The sequence below is a fragment of the Amyelois transitella genome, chromosome 13 (genome assembly GCF_032362555.1).
Source record: "Amyelois transitella isolate CPQ chromosome 13, ilAmyTran1.1, whole genome shotgun sequence".
NCBI classification, from domain to species: domain Eukaryota; kingdom Metazoa; phylum Arthropoda; class Insecta; order Lepidoptera; family Pyralidae; genus Amyelois; species Amyelois transitella.
Genome location: NC_083516.1, coordinates 7,169,945 through 7,194,070, shown reverse-complemented (window position 1 = coordinate 7,194,070; position 24,126 = coordinate 7,169,945). Strand labels below are relative to the sequence as shown.

The window sequence follows — 24,126 nt, the reverse complement described above, 5'->3', positions numbered from 1 at the left end:
GCCGATAAGATTTATTACATTCCATAATAAATTAATAACCGATAAAAAAATGTTCTGCTTTTGTTCTGATTGTACTTAATTTCAATTTAAAGAATTAGAGGCTTTTTAATTTTTTTATGATTTTTCTTACTATTTCCCCCGAGTCTCTGGTTTATTGGCTATCGTAAGAATTAAAACATAAATCCTTTAAATACCTATAACAAATGTATAATGTTTTATTGGTCATATAGGAGTCGCTTTATGTAAAAACCTGACTCAGCCAATCCAGGGTCCATGGTCAAAGGCATACCCCGGGCTCATCTTCAAGTGTGGTGAGGATGCAACTGGGACTAAAAGTCAGGAGGAAGAAGAATGTATGATTGGTCAAGGATTATAATTCAGTACCTTCTACAACTTTCGGATATCTCAATACACGTGAAGGTAACTATCAGTAGTGAATACATATTTTTTTAATCATGCCTCTCTTAAAAATAAAAATATAAAAAACAGATTTCTATCAAAGGAGAACAGTAAAACAATGGATTCCATTCAGATCGACATAGTAACAAATGTATTCATGTTGGGCCATACGTGAAATTTCCTTTTATCAAATCTTCGTCCAATTTTCCTCCAATCAGCTATAAGACCGAGTCCACACACATCCTATTGAGGGAGCTAATCGAACGGCCCCTATCAGACACGACACAATAGATTCCCGCGGGAACACTGGGACAATATAGGGTTAGACAGGAGCACGCTAGTGGCCGCTTCAGTTTATAAACTTAGATTCTCTACTGATTAATTTTGGATGTCGACTACTAAAGTTAACTGTTTAAGTAATAATGGGCTACATTATATGTACCTATTTACCTACTAAGTTATTTATTTCAATATTATCATCTAGGAAACATTTTTTTTTTATTTTATTTCATGATTTACATATATACCACAGAAACTGTATCTACTAATAAAATTGGCACGATTATATTCATGCATTCATCATTGGTATTAGTAATTTATATTATTCAAAGAGAACTTTGTAATTGACGATTTAGTTAGGCTGTGTAATTTTCCGTATGCATAAAAAGGAATTCCTCGATTTGTGCCAAAAAAAATTCCCTTTACCTACATGTTTGAAAGCAATGTAATGGCGGAACGGTAGTTTAAAATAAAACCAAGAATAACCTTACTTGAACAAGTTGCAATATTTCTTGCTCAAAACTGTACGCCGAGCGTCGACAGCAGGTTGAATAATTTTCGATTTACGACTACAAGGCATTTGCTACCTCCCGACGTCATGTTACTCGTACTTTCCTATTTAAAGTTTCAGAAAACTTTATCAAACTAGCCTGCTTTTACTGCCCGACTATCTAAACGAATATAATAAGTGTGACAGCGAGTCTTGTAGTCCTTTTATTGGGTTTTAACAAATTACATTTTTTTTAATTTAAAGAAGAGTAGGTACTGTAATATAAGGAACTTTTTGACCCTGTGAAAATTACAGTTTGTGATTCACAGTACATTACTGTAATTGAGCGACGCCGCTGTCTAAGCTAGTGCAAATATTAAAATCGGTGAATGTACAATCCATACTTATTACAAAACAAATTTCACGAAACGAGCAAGAAAAAATGATTTTTTTTGTAATACTCAAAAAATTCAGCATCGCACAAAATAAAACTAGTAGATTGTACCTACTATACTAGGTCGTCCCTAGATTTTCATAAACAAAGTAATAATTCATGCAAAGTAATGAAACCTCTATGAAACAAGAAATTCCATCTCTTGTAGTGTGAGGCAGTCGCGTGCCGTTCCTATTCACGATATTGCGTCTCATCGACATCTTCCTACATAGGGCTGTCGTAACTGTGTATATTATTGACTTGTGTGTCAAGTGTCAATCAATACCAATCAACTTGGGAAGAAAACACATTTTTGTGTCTAAGTTTGTGTGTACACGCGATAACTTTCGAACCGGTGGTCATCAAAATCAGATGCAATTTCAAAGGTGCGTAGGATCTGTCAATAGAATGATTAAGTTCGTGCAGCATCAAAATCAGTCAAGTAGTTTTTAGGGTCTTACTAGCGTCCATCGATGATGAGATGAGACGTAAGCGTATACAATATTCATAAAAAGAAATAGAGAGATCCAATTCTACTCCGTTGGAAAACTAAGGCAAAAACACAATAAAATTAACTTTTTCTAGTTGGAGAGCGAAAAACTTGTTATTTTATCTTATAATGATGAAACTAACTCCAACTCGACAAATTAATATTCATAAAATTCTGTTTTATCACCGCTTGCAGATATTGTAGGTACGTTAGTTTTATCGCAAGTTAAAAGTTTAATTTTATTTTTGCATTTATAAATTTGCAGTCACTATAATAATAATAATAAATCTTTAATTATATTTAACAAGAACCACTCGTATTAACTATTTACCTGCAATTTCAAAGTTCCTTTGAACGTAAACGTGGCCTCAGTATTCTGAACCTTCGAAAAAGTAGTCAGTGTGACATTTTTCAGGTCAAATACATTTTAAAATCTAAATTTAATAGGATCTTTGAATAATATCGTCATTTTACCAGCCCTAGCCAATACTTGAAGGTTGAAACCGATAAAAGAATTCTATTCACCACATTCCCGTTCTCAAGTCAAACGGAGGACCTTTTGTAGTCTGTAGACAACGCATGCTTCATGCTTTTATACGTTATGATATTAAAAAATTGCTTGCTTGTTATTTGAAAGTATGCCAGATCAGTCGATCGTAGTTTGGTTCATTCAAGTGCTGTTAAGAGTTCCATTTACAATAACAAATATATATGTATATCGCCTGTCCGAAAAAAGGTATGTACTCGTAAGTAAACAATTTAAAAATAGGTCACATAACTGGTCTTGACTAGATCATAGTCTTAAGTTTATATTAATTTGGACGAGTTTATTGATTGTAACCTGTTCTGTATACCTAAAGTAAATTAAAAAAAAACTAAGAAACTAAGTTTAAAAAGTAGACAGTAGTAAATATAGTTCTTATTCGTTTATCAAGATTCAATAATGTTACATCCCCAAAGCAAAGTCCCAATCTCTACTAATATTAAACATACAAAATTATCTTTATCAAATGACAGTAACTTGAAACTCCCAAGGAAATCACTTAACAAGTATTGACATGAAAACCGAGGGGAAGCCTACAGACTGTTACCGAATAAAATTTCATAGAAAGCTTGGCAAACAAAGCTGATGGGCCGGCCATTACGGGCCATGCATAAATTGTTAGTTTACCGCGACAACCCGCCCCGGACACAAAATAACGAAACTCAGATGTGACACGATGTATGCTCCATTTATTCCATCAGAATAAATTAAAGCCGTTCCTTCACTCATGTGACTGTCGTTTCAAAAGTGCAATTAGTAAAATAGAAATTCTTTTAAAATTAACTTTACGTCCCACAGTATTTAAAAGCAATTTTTTAATGTTTGTATGTTTGTTTAGACATACACTAGCTTATATGTATATCCAAGGGGCTTTGAAACCGACAACTAAGAATTAAAACGAAATACGCTGCCGTAGGATAGAAACAAGTAACGCAGTAAATAATAATATCTTACTTAAACACGAAAAACATTTAAAATGATAATTTAATCACCAACGCGGTCATATTTTTGTTAATAATTTCATACAGACAAAACCAAAAAATTACGTTGATGGACAGTTAAAGCCACCAAAAAATATATGAACAACCAAAATTAAAAAATCAAATTCAAATATCAAGTTCAAAAATTTATTCGTTATTATGGGATACTTCATATCACTTAATAATTGTCATATCATTGGGTTTCACAACATTGGTTGACGTTAAATAAAATACTTAAAACTAAGTTTACTTAGTTAAATGAAATACAAATAAATATGATGAGGTGAAGACAAATGACATGGTCTGAACTTTCTGTGCCCTCCTTATTTCATGAGAGCACCCTATTATTTCACCTACTTTCGTTTTCTCAAGAGCTTCTTTACAGAATATGTTAAATATATGCCATACACCTAACCGTTAAGTCAAATAAGATACTGAATTCCAAAAATAGAAATAACTAAATTTGAAAAGTCACTGAATACCATTTGATCTTTCGTGTATATCTTTAACAATCAGCTTTATGAGCTTCGTATTGAAAATCTTAAACCCACTTACTTTTTTATTCGTCATTATAATTGAAGAGTATTGATAGTACTTATTGATAAACAAGTCCACTATAAATCATGATTACGTAGGTAGAACGAGAACAATACAGACACGTATTATTCGAAACAATAGTGAATACAAAACGACATTTTTAATTTGAATATTTACCACAATAAAGTGGTTTCGATTCACACGTATTTGATTACGGATGTGTCACATAATGTATCTCAATTAAATTCAATGTAGAAGAAAAACAATTACATACATAAACAACAAAATTCAAATACAAAACTTAAGCGAACATGTCAATGTATGACACCGGAAAAATATATAAATGTCTAAGTACATCTAACTTAATACATAAAAGAGTAAATTAACTCATTGATTGACTGACATATCAACGTACAGCCCAAAGCGCTGAGTCTAAAGATATAAAATTAGGCATGCAATTTAGGTTTCATTAAGCGATTTAGGAACGCGCTACAAGAACTTTTCCGGAATTCCCGCAAGAAGGGAAATTAACGAGATTTTTTCATTTCATCTGAGTAGAATGTAGATAAACTTTAACAAGGTTTTTCCGTATCATCTGATCGAATCTGTGAAAGAGATTACATATTTCGTCACATATTGAACACGACCTTAATCCGTCACGGCACCTCAAAACGCAAAGTTTATTTAAGCTCCAGCCGAATTAACATCAAATTATCATAGTTAATGCGAAATACATTAAAATACGGATCTATCTCCTGACTACAGTTATGTTACAAAATAGTCACGGTACAAAAGAGTAAACTAATGTTTTCTTTCTATGTGGATGTCAACGGCGATCTTGTAGGTAAAGATAATGAAGGAAATTGTAACTCTGCGTTAGATACTTAGTACTGAGCGGAAACAGAGTGGTAGAGAAAAAAAGGTCTTTGACTGAGAGAAAAAAAGTGCATATACCATTGAAACACACTACTCGTATATCAAATAATTAGAAACTAATGCTTCAAATACTAGACTTAAAATCATATGGTAGCTCGATAATTTATACGTTATGCCAAAAACTGTCCCAAGAAAAGAAATGTATAAATTTTAATTCTGTACTCTCATTATTTTAATGTCATTCATGCCCACAGAATTAAGCCGATAAATCTTCATTTGCATATATCCGACGTTTTAAACACATATTTCATACCTGACTTTTCATTAGCATTAACAATTATTGAAATCAGTACCCAGCACAAAATATTGTTGATTCCATAGTATAGCTAACATTGCATTTTAAATCTTCTTTCATTTGTTTTTAAAGTTTTGGTTTTTGTAAATGTTGGTAGGGTTGCCAACCATACTATTCGTAAATGTGGACTTATCTTTACTCTCTCACTCTCTTTGCAGGAAATAAAGCAAACTTATGTCTTATTAACGTTCTGGAATCGACCCCAAGTCCCCATACCTAATAACCAGACAAACCGCCAAATTCGACCCTACTTCGTTGTGAATAAAACAATAAATCTGTAACATTTTATACGGGATACCATTGGGGCGAATCTCAAACTGTGTAAATTCCGAAATTAAAAAGCTCAATAAAACCCAGACAAAACCGGTAAAACACACTACGCGTTTTATCAGGACGCCTGGCAACCCTAAATGTTGGATGCATCGTTAAGATGGCATATCAGTCAGCCCACGCGTTGTCGAACGTTCTGCCTCTTAATTAGTCGACTTTTCAACTAGCCCGAGTTGTTATTTATTGTCTGACATACAATTCTACTGATTGTGCTTTTACCACCAACGAATATATTTTAAAAGATGAATGTACCAGGTTTAAATGAAAGTTATTTGTTCGGGAAACCATTAATATTGTTTTTGTTTATTTGACGGGAGATTTCATTAAAACATTTTGTATCATTAGTCTAAAAATTAAATTAATCGAACATATATGCATCCCATCCCATCGCAATTCATAAATGCAAAATAATTTTTCTTCATTTGTTATCTCTTCACCTTTAAATCAATTTTTGATGAAACTTACTACATTATAATATATTAAACATTGGAAAAGGTTTTCTGGGATATCCAACGGGAACATGAATTTTAGTTTAACGCAGCCGAATCTTCGGTCGAAAGCTAGTAGGTACAAGTGTTTCGATATTGTTTGTTATTTATTATATTTCCTTATTTTTTTAAAGAACACAATCCTCTTTCGGATCAGTTGGCTAAAACACAGACAAAAGGTTGCATTGACAACATTGTAAATAATGAATACTGTCTTAATTCCAACAAGTAGTACTCATACCTGCCATTTATGTGAAAAAAAGATATGTTGTTTTAACTAAAGTGCATATTGAAATGGCTCTTGTTCCCATAATTGCCAGTTCTCCAAATAAGTCACTCTGACCTTACTTTTTATGGCGAGTGTACGTATTGATTAATATCGGAATATTTTATACTTTTTAAGAAGGCGTTTTACATACACTGACGTAAATCAATCAAATTTAGTTGATACCTTTCATAGTGTCCATAGCTTTGCATATGAAGATATTTTTATCTGTATTCAAATAGTCACTCAAAAAGCCACCTTTAGCTAATGGCTATAAGATACAGCTAAAATAACCATACCTACCCCTCTGGAAAAGAGGCATAATTTAATGATTGTATGTAAGAGATTCAGACTATGTAAATATATTTCTAATTAAAGATAACATAAAAGCGCTTTCTAAAATTAACGTCAGCAAGGTAAACTCTGCAATTACGTGAATCGACTAGAAAATTGAAAATTGTACAAGGAATATAAAATTTTAAATATCGGATGTAGAATCCACTAGCGTTCTGGTTTTATCTTTTACTCCTAATGAATGTTTCGAACCAGATAATTAAGTTGTTACTAAGAGCACCAGGCCGGGTATTACAGCTTAAATGCGTTAAACGAAGTTAATTTCTGGACGGGTTCTTTTCATATTTTATCTTGCATCTTAATGGTGTATTCCCGATGTTCCTGCCTTAGTAATATAACCATTATAATGTTATCATTTTCTGTAGTTTTTACTGCTTTCGTGCAAGTATTAAGATTGGTTTGACAGTGTTCGTAAATAAGTATTTAATTTTACAATCTATACAGTTGCGCTATGTTTAACTAGCCCCGAGTCTTGAAAATTGAAAAGTTTTATAAACAAATAATGCTACTTGAATTTTTATTGAACTTGATTATAAAACATATTTGTAAGTGACGTTCTTAAACTGAAGGGGCTTTTCTTCCAAATAAGGAAACTTATAAAGTAATCTTACTGTAGATGCTTGAAAAGCTTATGTTACGCCTATAGATTCTTAACCTTTGTGAAATTTCGTCTAAATCAGTTAAGTACTTTTTGGAATTTATTTGTAACAGACAAAAATACAAATCATCCTCTTTTATAACATTAGTATCGATAATGTTATACTTCAAAAATTTACCATATGAAACAAGCTCTAAAAATCATGACACATTCTCAGTATTACAGCCGCAAAAAGCCGAATTATATGACCATAAATACATTTCAATTGTGAATATTGTTTGTCAGGTGCAGAATTTCTAATAAACAAGTAGTTTCAATTTACATGATACAGGTACATTCAAATGAACGCAGCTTTCCAATATAAAGGCACTTGGAGTATCGATAAACTATTCATTAATTATATAGCGTATCTGATAATTTATCGATGCATAACATCAAGACGATATGATCCTCTATACTACACTAACAATAGAAACACTTAGATAAAAACAAAGGTAGATACGGTACTTACTTTGAGTAGGAGAGATTTAAGAGGTATTGTCAGAAAAATGTCAATTCTTCATTTTGGTTTTTTTGCATGTTTCTTTAAAAGAGTCTTAATTTCATGTGTGCGTGCTATGTGAACTTTTTTTGCCTTAGTACTTAGTACCTTTCTTAAATCCTATCTCAATTTAAGAAAAGACTAATATAATAATTACATTTATGACTATATTTAGTTAAATATCAAACAATTTTTTGTCAAATAAGACACACATTTGACAAAAAATTAATTGAAAGAAAACAGCGTGTCAGATACTGAAATTGTAAAGCTGTCGGTATTATCTACATTATTTTTAAATTACTTACTAGTTAACACTGAATCCATAAAAAACTAAGCAAGAGTCCGGGACCCACGATCGATCAGATCTTCTTTATTTTCATCATTCAACATTGTCGGGTCCCGTGCAAGCAATTATAAGGACAGAAAGAATCTTGTACAAAACACGCCATTAAAATTCAAATGATATTCAATGCTATAAATAACAATGGGACGAGAACAACGTACGGACACCCACGTCAACTGATAGAGACATGACAATAAGGAATAACGAAGATGTTCACAGTTTTGTCGCAAGTTCATTGTTTTGCCTAGTTTTACTCTATGTCCATGAGAAAAAATATAAATTTGCTACAGGTTGTATGTTGGTAGTACTTACTACAATGGAATTGGTATGAATATATATTATTTATTCGACTTCACTCCCGTGTAATTACAATAAATTATATTAAACTGATGTTATTTTCATCAAAATCCGTTCAGTGGCTTAAAAAACATACAGACTTTCGTATTTATAATCTTATCTTTACATGATACGCAGGCCTGGAACAAAAAACAATCATCATTTTAACAATAGTAACTCAGAAATTATTCCTACGGTCCTACGGGAACGAAGGCGCTTGCAAAAGCAAGTACCTACCTATACACATGATACCTCCAATCACTTAGTCCTACTTCATAAATCTCGTCTCTCGCTTCCTTTGACGTGCTAAATTAGCTGCCTTCCTACTTAATCGAGGCTTGCGCATTTTGGGGGAAGATGTTCGGGGGCCTGTCACCTGATATCGTATAGATATCTATAGATGACATCAAAATAAGGGGATCCTATGGGGATCTTGTTGTCTATAGGCTTAAAAAAGAGGTTCTCAATTCGTTGCGATATTTTTATTTGAATAATCTAAAAATAATAACATCATTTTCAATGACCAAAAATTGACTCAGGCATTTAAGTTATTAGATAATATTGGTGCTATTTTTATGCTACACTGTCTTAAAAAGTTTTATTGTTTATATGGTGCTGGTATGAACTATACCTACGAAGTAAATGACAGAACTATAGCGGTGTCTGACTAGTAACTAACCAACACAAATACACTAAAAATAGAAACACTAACATAAAAGCAAGGGAAGATACGGTACATTCTCTACATCTATCACTTTGAGAAGACTATATAAAGATAAATTAAGTACACTGTTCTAAAAAGAAGAGAAACTAAATTTCTCCATGATATTGTGTTGGTTATTCTTATAATAACTAACTTATTTCAATATATTAGAGCCATATCAAGAAAAAGAAGATAAAATTTGTTATCGAAGATCTTAAAATATAATAAATCGCAATCAGAACACACGTCCATCTTTTCCCTACTTTTGCAACAACAAGAAACAAAGTTAATTCATTCAATAAGGATTTATTGAGCGATAAACCTCATTGGATTGATTTATGTTATAACCAATAAGCGGCACTAATTAAGACAAATGAAGGCATGAATATCAATACGGTTGGTTGTTCATACATTGATAATGAATAGAAATGTTAGTAGGTAGCAGCCATGGAAACAAAATACCTTTAATGATAAGGTCTTTATGTTTGTCGCGATTTTAAATATTTGAATCATAAATCATTAATTTATCAGTGCAAGTGAATGATGTAAGATCTGCAAAGGTAAATACCTTTTGGGAAAAGTAACGCCTGTATAAAATGTATGTAGGTATGTATCAATCAATAGATGTAAATTAAACTTACCTATATGAAATAATAGCAAAATAGTTGCAATTTCCTTCACGAACTCTTTTTATATATTTCTGACATAAAACTTGGTACATATCAATTCAGATTAGATCCGCGGAAGTAAAACATTTCCTGTTAAGTGCCATTGTCTCAGATGACACATAAATTGAATTACGATATTGTAGCGATAACTGTACCGTTTTTTCTGAGAAACCATCGAAAGATTATCTTAAATGTTTTGGCAGATTGTAATGTGTTGCAATACATAATTTGATTTATGTAAGTACTAAGTTCATATTTGCTTTATTTCATGTGATTATCAAACCTATATTTGATTATTTTTTTAAGGTCGATCAATACGTATAAATTACAAACATATAGTCACGCCTTTATCCCTTGCAGGGTAGACAGAGCAAACATTCTTAAAAAGACTGACAGACCACGTTCTTAAGTCTTTTTAAAAAAATAATGTTATCATAAAATACAGACAAAATTAATATACCTAAATAAAAATACTTAAATCGTTTTAGGATTACACAAGAAAGTAATCATAAAACAGGTTAAATGAACATACCGTTACTACAATACACATTACACGAAAAAAATATTTAAAACGAATACATAATCCGCCTCATTAGAGAATCTCATTCAATCTTCATTAGATAAAACACATCTTCCAATCAATATAGCATCAAATATAAAATAACGTGAGGACTCAGTAATAAGGCCAACAATCCCATAATTTTGTGAAACATCATGACTTTTTATTATTACGACTCGGAAACAGAATCGTTTTGATTCTGCCATTATTTTAAAACAGATTCGAGTTCACTTTTACTGTCTCATCTTAAAAGAGCTCTTTATTTACTATCTCAAGTTACGATCGTCTACTTTTCATGAAGATTTTACGCGAGTAATAGCGAATTTAGACCTCATAATTAAGTTAATCGACATTTTGGGTAACGCAAATTGAAATTTCCATGACTAACAATCGTAAAGTTTTATGTCACGCGACCGAATTGTATTTTTAACCCATAATTTCACGTAATAATGTGGGATTGATAACAGACAAATTACGACAACGCTCCTTCTTCATGAAAAATAACGATAATTTTGGTGAATTTATTAGTAGGAAGAGCAAAATTTGATTTTTACCATGACTATGGAAGTCTGTAATTATATCAGCAATGCTTAATTAAATGTTTAAAAATATGATCAATATTTTAAACTTTTACGTGTATGGCTATATTAACCAACGGCAGATAACAAATGCATTATCAGTAACTTATTTTTATATTATCTTAACGCCAAATTAATCTTTAACAACTCAAAGGTTGATTCTTTTTTTTTATTAACAACAATATTTCTCTTTTGCCAACACTTTTCCTTTTTAAAATACTTTCATACACATATATAAAGGCTTATTCAATATCATCGCGCTAAAATAAAAATCTAAAAATTTATTGTTTTTAGAAACAATAAAATTCGTAGATTTTATGGATATATTAGTAAATACTATTTATATCAGATTTTTTATTGATTATTTGGCATACCTAGGCCAATTTCTTAGATAAACGCTCACTTACACATAATTGTAACAAAGGTTTTATCTTGGATTATATGAAGGGATCTCTGACATAAAAGGATTTAAAGCGTAAATTCTAATAATATTTCCCGCTGGCTTTTTCACAACACCGTTGGAGATATCAAGTGAAATTATAAACAGGATGAAATTACTTGCCATGCTCTTTAAATTGAAATTTTATGTTATAATGCCCATAAAACCAGTAAGTAATGTTTATGGCTACCTGGAATTAATAATACACGCGCTTTTTAATTAGAATTTTATTTTCAGACTTTGCATAAAATTACGGCATAGTAAAATTATTTAATATCGTTAATTTTATAACTTATTCTATAATATCCAGTCCATATTTTCGCAATCGCTTTCTTAAAACAAGCTTTTTGTGAGCTATTTTATGAAGTTTTGATCAAGAATATAAAACTTTAAAAACGGACAAATAAACAAACGAACTCAATAGTGCTCAATCGGATCATTGTTATTTTGTGACTATAATATAATTAAAAGACGACTATCTCTAACATGCATGTATAAACAACATATTATGTTTAGCTAACATCCAAAATAAATTAAAAAAGAACATGAATTATGCTGTTACTCGCAAGGAAATTTTTGATTTAATCCAACCGATTAATTACTGAACCATAAATATAAATACCAAACGTTTATGCAGACAGGTGCCTATTTATGTCAAAAACGACTTACAAATAAAGTTGCCTATTCTGATACGCTCGCCCGGAAATAATTGATTTGTGTCTAATATCCATCTGATAAGAAGATAAATAACAATATCAGAACACGTAGACCGTACATAGCTAGCAAACTAATCAAACATCGCTTTTACAAACAAGTATTTATTCTAAATTCTATAGATTTTTACGACATAAATTAATTACAATAAAGGTACCTATTCTCATAGAAAACGTCCTTAATCAATATTTGCCTAATGAACATGATGTAGTGATGTTGCTCGCACGGAAATTATTGATTTGTGTCTAATATCCGTCTGATTGGCGTCCGTCGGTGCACTTGCGGGCAGCGGGCGTGACGCGGTCATCGGCTCTGATCACTACGTGCCGAACGTCTGACTGACATGATTGCCAATCAAAATTCACGTTTGTCTGGCATGTATTTACTTTTTCTCATAAACTAGATGATGCAACTGCAAGCTAAATGAACGAAAAATAACATTTATTTCCACGGGTGCTTAGGATAGGATATCCTCTCCTTATATAGAAGATATCCTTTTTAGAAAGTATACCTACTAACTAAGTAACTTTGTGTTACACTATGTACCATGGCATATACGAGCAAGTTATCTAGTAATTAAAACTTCAGCGGTAGAAATATCGTTTGACTGGAAAATAAAAAAGAACAAATTAGGAATGTTTGTAAATTAGTAAAATTAACGGTTTAATTTTACTGATTCGAATCATCGAGATCGAAAATTTTTCGAATCGACGACTAAGCACCATTAACTACTCTTATTTAGTTACTAGATTACTTGCTACTTATGTGTCGAACGTCCTACTATCATGAATGTTGAAACGTTTGAAGGTTTGACATTATTTTCAATACAGGTAGGTATCTTTTAACCAACGTTGTGAAACCAAAAGACAAATATGACAAATGAGTATTATGTGAAGTTCGAAATATCCCATAATAGTTTTAATTAATATTAATCCACTTTACCGACATTTGCGCCAAATTCGCAATTCAATAATAAGATTTTAAAAAAACTTAAGATGTAAAAACGATTTAGATTATATTATTATTGACCGAGAAAAAAAATATAATTAAACTTATACCTATGTAAATAGTGAACACTCTTCGTCAACTCACCCACTAAGCTAAAGAGTGAACTTGTATCTTGAATAAATAAAATATAATATTTTCTATTACCTACTTAGGAAAAAGATTACAAAACAAGGTAACCTTTAAACAATAACAGCAGCGTCGCATCGCATCCCAATGGATGATGAAGAAAAAGATGGAACTTTAAAAGAACTTTGGAATAATCGGAACATGTCCCAACCCAAATCTAGACATTGCCAGTGACGTAAATCTATTAGATATTAATACAATTGCTAAATCCATCATTTGCAGGACCGTGGACTACATGCGTGCTTGAATCACGCTGTTCTACAGTTGACAGATTGTTGATCAAACGTAATCAATTCAATAATAATAATCGGAACGGCTTCAAGACTGAAACTGGTAAATTAATCAAAGGGAATATTGTGTACTAAATCCCTATTATAACTTAATTGGATTTGAATCAATGGAAATTTCGCAGATTAATATTTTGCCGCTATATTATAACAACATCGGCTATTTACCTCAATGGGTTTCGCTGAAATCTGGCATATAGTTAACCAAAAAATATTTGCACCTTAGTCTTAGTAATAGTACGGTCAAACAACCCAAATTCCCTGCGAATTTGACTCTTTTACCGTTCCGTGAGGCAAGTTGACATGCGGTTGACATTTTTATGGTAACAACTAACATAATACCATACTTACATACTTGGGCAATACCCTTAACGGTGGCCATAGTATGAAAAGTTTTGATTGCGTAACACAAATTTAGCTTAACCGGAGATTTAACAGCTTGATTTGGTAAACTTTATAGAAAAGGTAAGAATGTAGGGATCGTAGCAAGTGGAAAGATGTCGTCTCTGCCTAGCCTTACAAGAAAGAGGTGTGATTTTATGGTGATATGTAATTATGTATTCGCATGAAAACCAAATCAGATTTCTATTAAACACTTACCTATTTGTTTTATTGCATAAGGAAATTAAAAGATTACCTATTAGATATTTTTAAATATACCATCAATTGAATTCGATTTATTCATGTCGTTCTTACATTACCTACAATTCCAGTTACAAAACAACTCTATTATGGAAAGCTTTTCATATCCAAGTGAAAATGTCAGAATTGTTATGAATAAATAAGCAATCAGGGATTCCTACCTTTGAAGTAAGTAGTACCTGAATTAGTTAAGCTATTGTGGCCAGTTAAAGTTTTACAATAAAATGATAGTTATACCAGGTTAAATAAATAGCATATTTAAGCTATAAAAGATTTACCTAATTTAATTTTTGAAGATTGTCCGGTAACAAATGCTTTGAGAATTATTTTATATATTCTGTACCTTAAAGGTCCAATACCTAAAGTTTTAAAAATTAATTTAAAGCAGACGGGCTACCGAAGAAGTTTAAATCTATATCTTGCTCCCGTGGCATGGCACGCGTCACGCCGCGCGTTTTTATCGCGCGAAAAACTATCGCTTTTTCACTTTTAATTATGACCTGAAACGGGACAGCGAGTTTCTTGCGTGATAAAAATCGGGGTTGCGCGTGACATGACAGGGGCAGGATGGGGTAAGCCATATATTTACACCACGCAACTCTTTTTCTGGGAAACTACCTAAAGATTTAGGTTGCGTCATATAGATATATGACGTCATCATTACATTCAATTATCTGTTAAGAGCATCGATTCACAAACAAACTAAAACATTAAAGTAATTAAAACAAGAAAGTAGTCTTTCATGGCCGCGATTTGAACCTCCACATCACATTTTTTCAACTATCAAAGCTCTGTTATCTGCTTAAAATAGTATAAATTACTATATACATATGTATCAGGTATTCAATAATAGAAACTTTTCTAAGCAAAATACTACACACACAGGCTGAGTGTTGTTTTAGTATAATAATTTGTTTCACCCTATTTATATGCAGGTAATACACTAAATGCCGATTAAAGAAATAAATGTCATATTACGAGTAGGTACAAAGTAAACCTCTGAAACTAAAATCAGCAGTTATAGGTTTTCCGAGACTAACATGAATCAGGTCAAAGAAAATTCACCTCACCTGCTATTTCCAGTTTTAATTGGCTCTCATCGCAGATTCAATAGCGCAAAACTACTCGAAAAACGTACATTATTTTTTTTTTCAAATAACTTTTTCTAATTTCTGTCGAGTGTTTCATTTTCTCATGGACGATTTTCGATTCAAATTGATGATTACTAACATTTGAATGATATAGAAAAATTATATTGTTTAAATAACGTTTATAATGTACAGTGAACCGAAGCACAAAGTGTACCGCTTTTTAAAAGTCAACCTGCGTATCGTTTTTAAACTATTATTGACGTACCTACTTAAAAACAGTAATAGTTTGATTTTTTATTTTTTTAATACCTATACTTATTTGAAGTCGCTAAAATCGAATTTAATTTTAGGCGATAGGCTAGCAACCTAATCGGTATTTGAATCTTAATTCCATCATTAATAAATGATTCATTAAGCCAAAGAGCTAAGTGGCCTATCAGTCTTTTCAAGGCAAGCTCTGTCTACCCCTCAAGGGTTATAGACGTGTATATGTATGTATGTTTAATTTAGTAAAACCCTTACTAAATAAATAAATATATGCAAAAAGTCAAAACAAAGCTTTTTGAGATATAAGTAGAAATTTACGAAGCAACAATATACATGCAGAAATGACAGACCTAGGCTAATTATATCCAATTCTACGGGAGTTAAGCTCAGTTAGCACATAAATCTTAGGAATAGTATAAGGGAAGATGATCACATACTCTCTAACCTTTGTATGTTTTATGATGCAATAAAGAGTAAACATACTTATTTGAACAAAATTACAAATACTAATTTAAAGGCTTACCCTATAATTTAAGGAAGATTTATCTGCGCTAGGCACTTACAGCTGGGTAGGTACAAAACTTGTTACATATCTACATTTAATGTACTTTATAGAAAAGCTTTCGTTCAAATTTATGTTTCCGTCGAAATTTCCAGAAAAGCTTTCTTAGTGTTCTCTTAAGGAACCTGTCAAATTTTTAAATTAATAAATATAACTGGTGATCAAAGTCCTCTTTTATATTACTTACTAGCTGTTGCCCGCGACTTCGTCCGCGTAAATTTCGAGTTGAATCTTGACCATACAGACAGACAGACAAAAAATGAAAAAAAAAAGAATTCTAAATTCTCTATCCGTTTCAGTCAAAATATTAAATGTACAGACAAAATATTTTTACTGTTTTATTATATGTATAGATTAAGAGTATAAATACTTTGTATCGGCAGCCACTGGAAGTTTATTGTAAGGCAGGAAATTACTAAAGTCGATATTAGGATTAAGTTTTATAGGTATTAGATTATCATGGGGTCCAGTAGCAATGGCTTGATGAGGTAGTTTACCCATAATTAAGGTGACCATCGTCCGGCCATTATGGAGGCGCAGGTGACGCAGGATTAGGTAATTGAGAAACTCATTTACTATCTACAGAGTTTAATTATAAGTAGGTACATAAATAATAATTAAAAGGATGACTATACTTTATAAAATACTTATTTTTTATATTTTACTCGTTCCTGGTGACATGTGGTTTCCGACATTTTAGAGTAGGACGACTTCTTATCCTTCCCATGGATGTCGTAAAAGGCAACTAGGGATAGACTAGGCTAGCAATAAGCAACCTGTCATTATTTCAATCTAAATTTTATCATTAAGCCGTACAGCTGAACATGGTCCGTCTTTGCGGGACTGGTAGCTCTGTCTATTCCTTAAGGGGTTAAGTGAGTAACGTGATTAAATGTATGTAAGTATGTTGTAACTCTTTCGTCTTTACTAAAATTTATATAGTATCCATTATAAATCCAGCAAACAAGAAATAGTAACGACAATAAGTATCTAATTTCCACCAAGATTTATTTCCATATGACTATGTTGGTTCAGTGGAAGTTATTTATGTTTGAGTAAGTCGGATTCTCTAGAGACACTATGCAGTTGAAGACTATTTATCAGGTAATTTTTCGATACCTATTAGGAATAGATAAATATTGCTAATTGACAAAGTTATTTTTTGAGGCAATCCCCAGAGATCCGAATTACACTAGGTGAGCTGAAGGTGCAACTGGAAACACGCAAAGATAAAAAAAAACTATAAGACGTTCATAAAACATTGTAAAGGCACACACAATAAAGAGGAAAAAAATTAAGATATGAAAATCAATAAATCAAGTTAATGTGAAGCGAAAGATTTAAATTGTGTTAACATTGTAAGTATAATTGCACCCTAGTCAATATACTCTTTACTTACTAGGCCGACCCCCTACGTAGTTTTCCGAAAGGTTAGGAATCAGAGTGAAAAGGTCACCGAAATTCGGTCATGTATGAACATTTATTCAAATGTCGACTTCGTATCGAGGGTGAAAAGCAAATACATTGTAATTTTCGGGAGTAATGCGAAAAATCTGTGAACATTTACATAATACCTATTACATTTGCGAATGTGGGGAGTAATAACTACGAGATTTTTTTGTATTATTGGCCCTGTATGTTTTACGGTCTGTTAACAGATGATGCTAAAAGTAGCATGTTTTTTTATACATTTTCCTTCATAATGGAAAGTATTTTTAATATTTTTATAAATTTGTTTGTTGTTCCTACCGAAAAGGATTAATTAATGTTTGTTCAATGCCGAAAATCTCACGACTAAAGAACCTAGTTAAAAGTGAGGTGATCGCAAAACTAAAGATTTTTATTATACCTATCATTAGAGTGTTCGCTTTTTTCCCGTGGGTAATTTTGTACATACTCGTAAATAGGGTAAGGTACATGTGAAATTCTAGGAAGTAATTATTATGTGTAAAATTTTATCAATGTACATGACATACATGGTTATGAATGTTTCCTTTAATTATGAATAAAAAAAGTAGAATTATATGAAATAATAAAGTTATTTTACATTTTTTATAAATACCCTTTAATAAAAATACTAAAATAAAAATACACGTACCTACGAGTATTTACCGTTGTTCCATTTCCCTTCTATAAATGTTTTACTTTCCTTTCGGAAATAAAATATGCGGCTAATTGACCGTACGATCGTATTTTTACGTAGGTAAATAGCAACTACAATTACTTTTTATTTTTATGCAAGTTTAAGTAAAATTAAGTTTATGTGGTCATTTATTAATCTTCACATTTTTTTTTAGGTAAAATCAAAACAATTAGGTTCATGTATCTAAAGCTTCACTAATATGAAAATAAAATCTCTTAAATCAGTCCACACTGTTACAAAAACTTACAGGTAGGTAAGTACATGTATTTACGAATTCCATTCACACTCTTCCGAACAGTCACAATTCAAGGTAGAGCCATGATATCATTCAATATCGTAAAAATATCAACACGCGGCTAAATAAACACGACGGACTCGACGCCGATAATCCTCAGCATATCTGTGATAAGGGACTACGAAAGAGCCAATCTCTCCATGAAAAAATATTTTACTCCATTCGACCCGTGTCAGCGTCCGGCGATACAATCTACATGCAGCCGGTGCGAATATATTTTAAAAACAATGAAGGGTATTCACTTTTATCAACGCATCGTCGCTCGAGGGTTTATTCTGAAAAGGTGCAATGAATAGGACCCCTGCGGCAGGCCCCGCAGGCTATCAGTTCAGTGAAAGGCTATTAACCACCTCGGGCGACGATAACGTTGAAAAGGCGCGTTGTGTGGCTTGTTTACCCTCGCTCATTACCTCATCGTCGTCCTGACGCAGAGTCATCGGCGGGGAGACTTCCCGCTTATCTTCCACACCCAAATTCGCACTCGCACTCACTATATCACTGATATTCACGGTCTTCGAGTCCCCTTCTATTACATTCCAGGGCACGTCATCGTTGTACACTGCCACGTTAAGTAACTCGTCCCCGGAGTGGAATCTCCAAGGAAGGTCGGTGCCACTCTGTCTGGGTTTCCGCCGCTTGTGCCGCACTTTGTGCCTGGTGAATCTACCGAAACTTCCGTATCCTTCTTCCAGCATCGCGTTGTTGAGCAAGTCTAAGTTTACTTTCAACTTATGTTTAGAAACTTTGGTGGTGGGAGTTTGGGTCGTTATAGGGTCTCTACTGAGACCTTCGGCGTCCCAGAGTTGTATTCTGAGTATGTTATCGTGGGAGGACAAGTGGGCGCGCGCGGTCGCGATCGCGATCGCCGCGAGTGCTAGCGCGAACGAACGCAAGGAGACAACCATCTCTCACGGCAGGCGCGAGCCGACTGAGCCGCGTACTGTGGACTGCGAAAATCGCTTTCCCGCGTTTTCCCGATAACGCTACGAGCTACGAACTCGGCTGCACGCATTCGACATCAACGGCGCCTCGCTCATAGATAACATCACATCGAGCTTCGTAGCACTTATCGCATTATGATTTGTAAGATATGAACAAAAATTACACTATGGACGTGGACTGAGGACATAATTGGATTACGGGACACGGAATGAAACTAATATTTCAACTAAATAAAGTGTATTCACATAAATTACAACGGTTTTATTACAACCTACAAATAAACATATTTGTACTACACTCGATAAGTCAATATAAAATGCATTGTAGTTATTAGTACACTGAGATTGTAAACATAGAATTGTGATGTTTTACTATAAAAATCTTTTTAAGTGCATTCAGTTAACAACCCAATTATAATACTTTTGACTGACATAAATCAATGGATCTAAGAAAAAAAACTATTTATTCAAATGTAATTAACAATAACAATAAAAATTGGCAAGTGGTTAAATTGTATAGGACAACAAGGAAAAACATAACAAGGTAACTAGTGATAAAATTGTCATACAATTACATGTCAGATAGAAAAAACATTATTAATATGTTGATATGCTCTCTAAACCCAAACATAACAGGTAAAGACTTTTTCATATACTATTTACTTTAGAAATTGTACTTATTTTACCCGTCTGTGGCATTAAAGGTAAATCAGACAATCGGTGGTACAATTTTTGTGATATAATGAAAAACAAGTTCCCTTGTATTGTACAAGTACATATAATACAATAAGTATATTTAATAATATGTGATTATTTATAGTAAAACCGCCTAAATGAGTCCTCGCCCGCGGAGTACAGGGGCGCGGGGGTATGACGACGAAGGGGAACGAAAGAGGTGCGGGCGGCGGTCGAGCGTAGCGTGTAATACAAGGGGCGAAATGTTACTGGACATTTCTTGAGATATGTGACGTCATAGTGGTTAGCGGCAAACAGGTGAAGATTTTTATTAAAAAAATAATAATGGCTATACAAAATTTGAATGAAACAACTGTAAACTATACAACGTGTTCCTTTTGTTATCCCATAACTCCATGGTATCAACGAGACCACGTACATGAATTAAATAGCATAAGCATTTTTCGATTATTGTTATTTTCAAATTTTTATTTTTCATACAAAACAATTCGATAAAAATGTGATTTTATGATATATAGGTATGATATGTAGGTAAAAAAAAGGTAATAAAGTTATGTATGTAATATTTATTTATGCAAAATTTATCAAAATTATAAATCAATCACTTATGTCCATAATATCACTATCACTGGAACTTGATTCTTCACTTTCACAACAGCCATCATCAGAATCATCAGAATCGTCTTGCACATTAATAATAAAATCAACAACTTCATCTAGGACTCCATCATGTTTGCAATATTCGTCTTCGATTTTAATCACGTGTTTAACACAATTCTCCCATTTCTCTTTGGGATATTCAGCAAATAATCTCTCTAATATTTCTTTTTTCTGGTCCAAATTAGAGTCGATACTTTTTTGTGCTAATTGTCCTTTGATATCACCCCAGACCAACTCAATTGGGTTCAGGTCTGGGTGATATGGAGGCAAACGCAATACTTCGTGTCCGTTTCTTTTCAATACCTCGTCAATTTTGTAAATATCTTCTGTGAAATTACTTTTAATTAATTTATATAAGTCATCCTTTCTAAGTTTTTCATCAAAAGGCACGTTATGTCGTCGTAGCCATTCTTGCATAGTTGGCTTGGTAGAAGCCATAGTTGGCTTTTTCTCTTCTCGAACCGAATGATAAGCTGCGTTGTCCATTACTATGACAGAATTTTGCGGTATATTAGGCATGAGCTTTTCATTTATCCATTTACTGAAATTTGCGAAATTCATAGAATCGTGATAATCACCTGTTTTACATTTGGATTTGAATATCACAAGGGCTCCGTCTACAAATCCAATTTGACCTCCACAATGTACGATGATCAAACGGTCCCCTTTACCAATATGAGATAGAACGCCAAGTTCATCCTTTGATTGCCAACATTTTGAAACGTTATGAGACGCGTTTACATAAGTTTCGTCAAGGTATAAAATATGTCTTCCTTCTCTACGATATTTTTTAATAGTATTTAGGTATTTCCACCTCCACGATGTGATATTTGGCTGTTCGATAAGGAGTTTCCTTTTAGATCCGCATTTCTTAAATTTAAAACCTAGATCATGTAATAATAGCCTTAAATATTCCCTGCCGCAGTGTAATATATTCTCTTCTCTAAGTACAGCGTTCAAAGTTTTCAGAGTAGGTATTTTTTTGAAAATTGTGTAAAACTGAGTGACTTTTCTTCTTACCACTCCTTTTGTGAAATCGTCTATTTCCACTCTTTTTCTACGAACCTGTTTTGGTTTTCTCGGTGATTTAAATCTCTCGTTGTCATTTAATGCTTTCCCTTGTTGTACAATTCTAGATACAGTCTTTTCTGATAGTCCAGTAACTTCTGCTACAGTTTTATTTAAAGGTATATCTTGTTTATATTCATCAGAATTTGGGTCGAGTTTCTTTTTTCTAAAATATTCATATACGTTAAACGCCATTTGTTTGCACTGACTATTAATTCTATGTCCGAAAATATTTCGACTCATCTTGAGAATGTAATCTCATGTATAATTTTCACAAGGCGTCCGCAACTGTCAACACGTGTGATCGCTAACCGCGTAGCGAGCGAACTGAGTTTTTACAAGAATGCGCCCGCCGCCCGCACCTCTCTCGGTCCCCTTCGTCGTCATACCCCCGCGCCCCTGTACTCCGCGGGCGAGGACTCATTTAGGCGGTTCTACTATAAAAGACAACTAACTTTTTTATATCAACATATCGATATAAAACATCCGTGTATCAAATTACTGAAAACGTTCTAATTGTGATACAACGAACACTGGTCTATCTACCAAATCAGCATGTATGTATCTTAGGAAGATCAGGGCTAGAATGGTAAAAACTACTTTTATACGTACAAATTCGCAGGTATAAACTATTTTTTCATATAAAGTAACTTGATCATTTAGCGCCGCGGACTGACGTTCGATGCGTTTAGACCTTAAAGACTACCCATTTTAAGGCGCTACATTCAGATGACATGTACCTCGATGCGGGCGAGAGGCTCACCCCGCGCGGGGCTCACCCCCGACCAGCTTACCCCGCTAGATCGCCGCCGCACCGTAGCCGCTGGCGCATGACCTCACGTAACCCGAATAAAGTTTGCGAATGCAATGGAGTCCGCATCAGAATATTTTATTGTTTTTGATACAATTAAATAATTTTACAAAAAAACATACATATATTAAATTACATTATAAGCAATGATATAGTTGCGGATGTATGCAAAAATTTTGTATAAAATGAATAAGTTTGTAATGGTTTTAAAAAAACTACTCGTAATTACTTATTCGATTTCGTTCAATCAAAGGTAATTTACATAGTAATGTATATCATATATTTTTAGGGTTCCTATGGTTTTCTATCTTGGGTTGTCGTTGATGTCGGCGTCGGAATAATGCCATGACTATCTAAGTCCATAATATCAACTGTCGACTCCACACCATCCGCACTTCTCTGTTCGGACATTGTCAACGACGATATCGGAGACAATTTATTTTTCCTAAAAATTAATAACAATCAAATAATGGGATAATGATTGTGATCGTGCCAAATAAAGAAAGCGAAGAAAAGTAAACCCTGCGACGTCTTGCAGCTGAGGAGGTACCCTGAATAATACAGTTACCTAGGAGTAAGTACCTATAGAAAAAGACAGAACAATCATCCAGTAAAAAGTACTGTTTCCGTAGGCAAAGACCAGGGCAACAACTAGTGACAGTATAACCGACGGCGGCGGAGCTGTTGTTTGTTGTTGTTTTATCTATCTATCTACCTACTGCCGCCCCGCCACAAGCCGGTATCAAATGAAATATTTTTCACCTTCAGTGTTTGCGGAGAAAATCTCAGTAGGCATCTATATGTCTATCTATTAGTAAGTGTAATTAGTACCCACCATCTAAATTGTCCTATATGGGAAGCTCTTCTAAGTTTTTTTTTTTAACATGCTAACATGACGTAAAATTATACACCTATTTACACTAAACGAAACAAATAAACTGTATTAAAAACTAACCTAAATTATCTATAATATATTTCAGAAATACCAAAAAAAAAAAGTATCAAAATCCACGATCCTAAATACCTACGTAATATCACCCCGGCCGACGGAAAAGCAACGCGTAAGATTCAGAGATCAACGACACAATTCATTAAGCTGAGCTGACAATTATGTACAGAAATAAATTCAAACAAAATGAATGTGGGAAATTAAATACTTCGCAGAATATTTTTCAACGACGCTCGGAGCGACTGGCACAGGTCCTGCGTCCGAGAATGTGATCCGCGGAG

At 33.2% G+C, this 24,126-nt stretch overlaps 1 protein-coding gene across 1 annotated transcript in view; it reads right to left on the bottom strand.

The window, feature by feature from the left end:
• The window catches only part of LOC106129265 (G-protein coupled receptor Mth2), a 64,232-nt gene extending 44,508 nt beyond the window's left edge, over positions 1 to 19,724 (bottom strand). Inside the window, exon 1 of the mRNA XM_013327769.2 lies at positions 19,131 to 19,724. Within this exon, the coding sequence (XP_013183223.1) occupies positions 19,131 to 19,625 (495 nt within the window). The 5' untranslated portion in view covers positions 19,626 to 19,724. The remainder of the gene's footprint in view (positions 1 to 19,130) is intronic.
• Between the last annotated feature and the right edge of the window lie 4,402 nt (positions 19,725 to 24,126).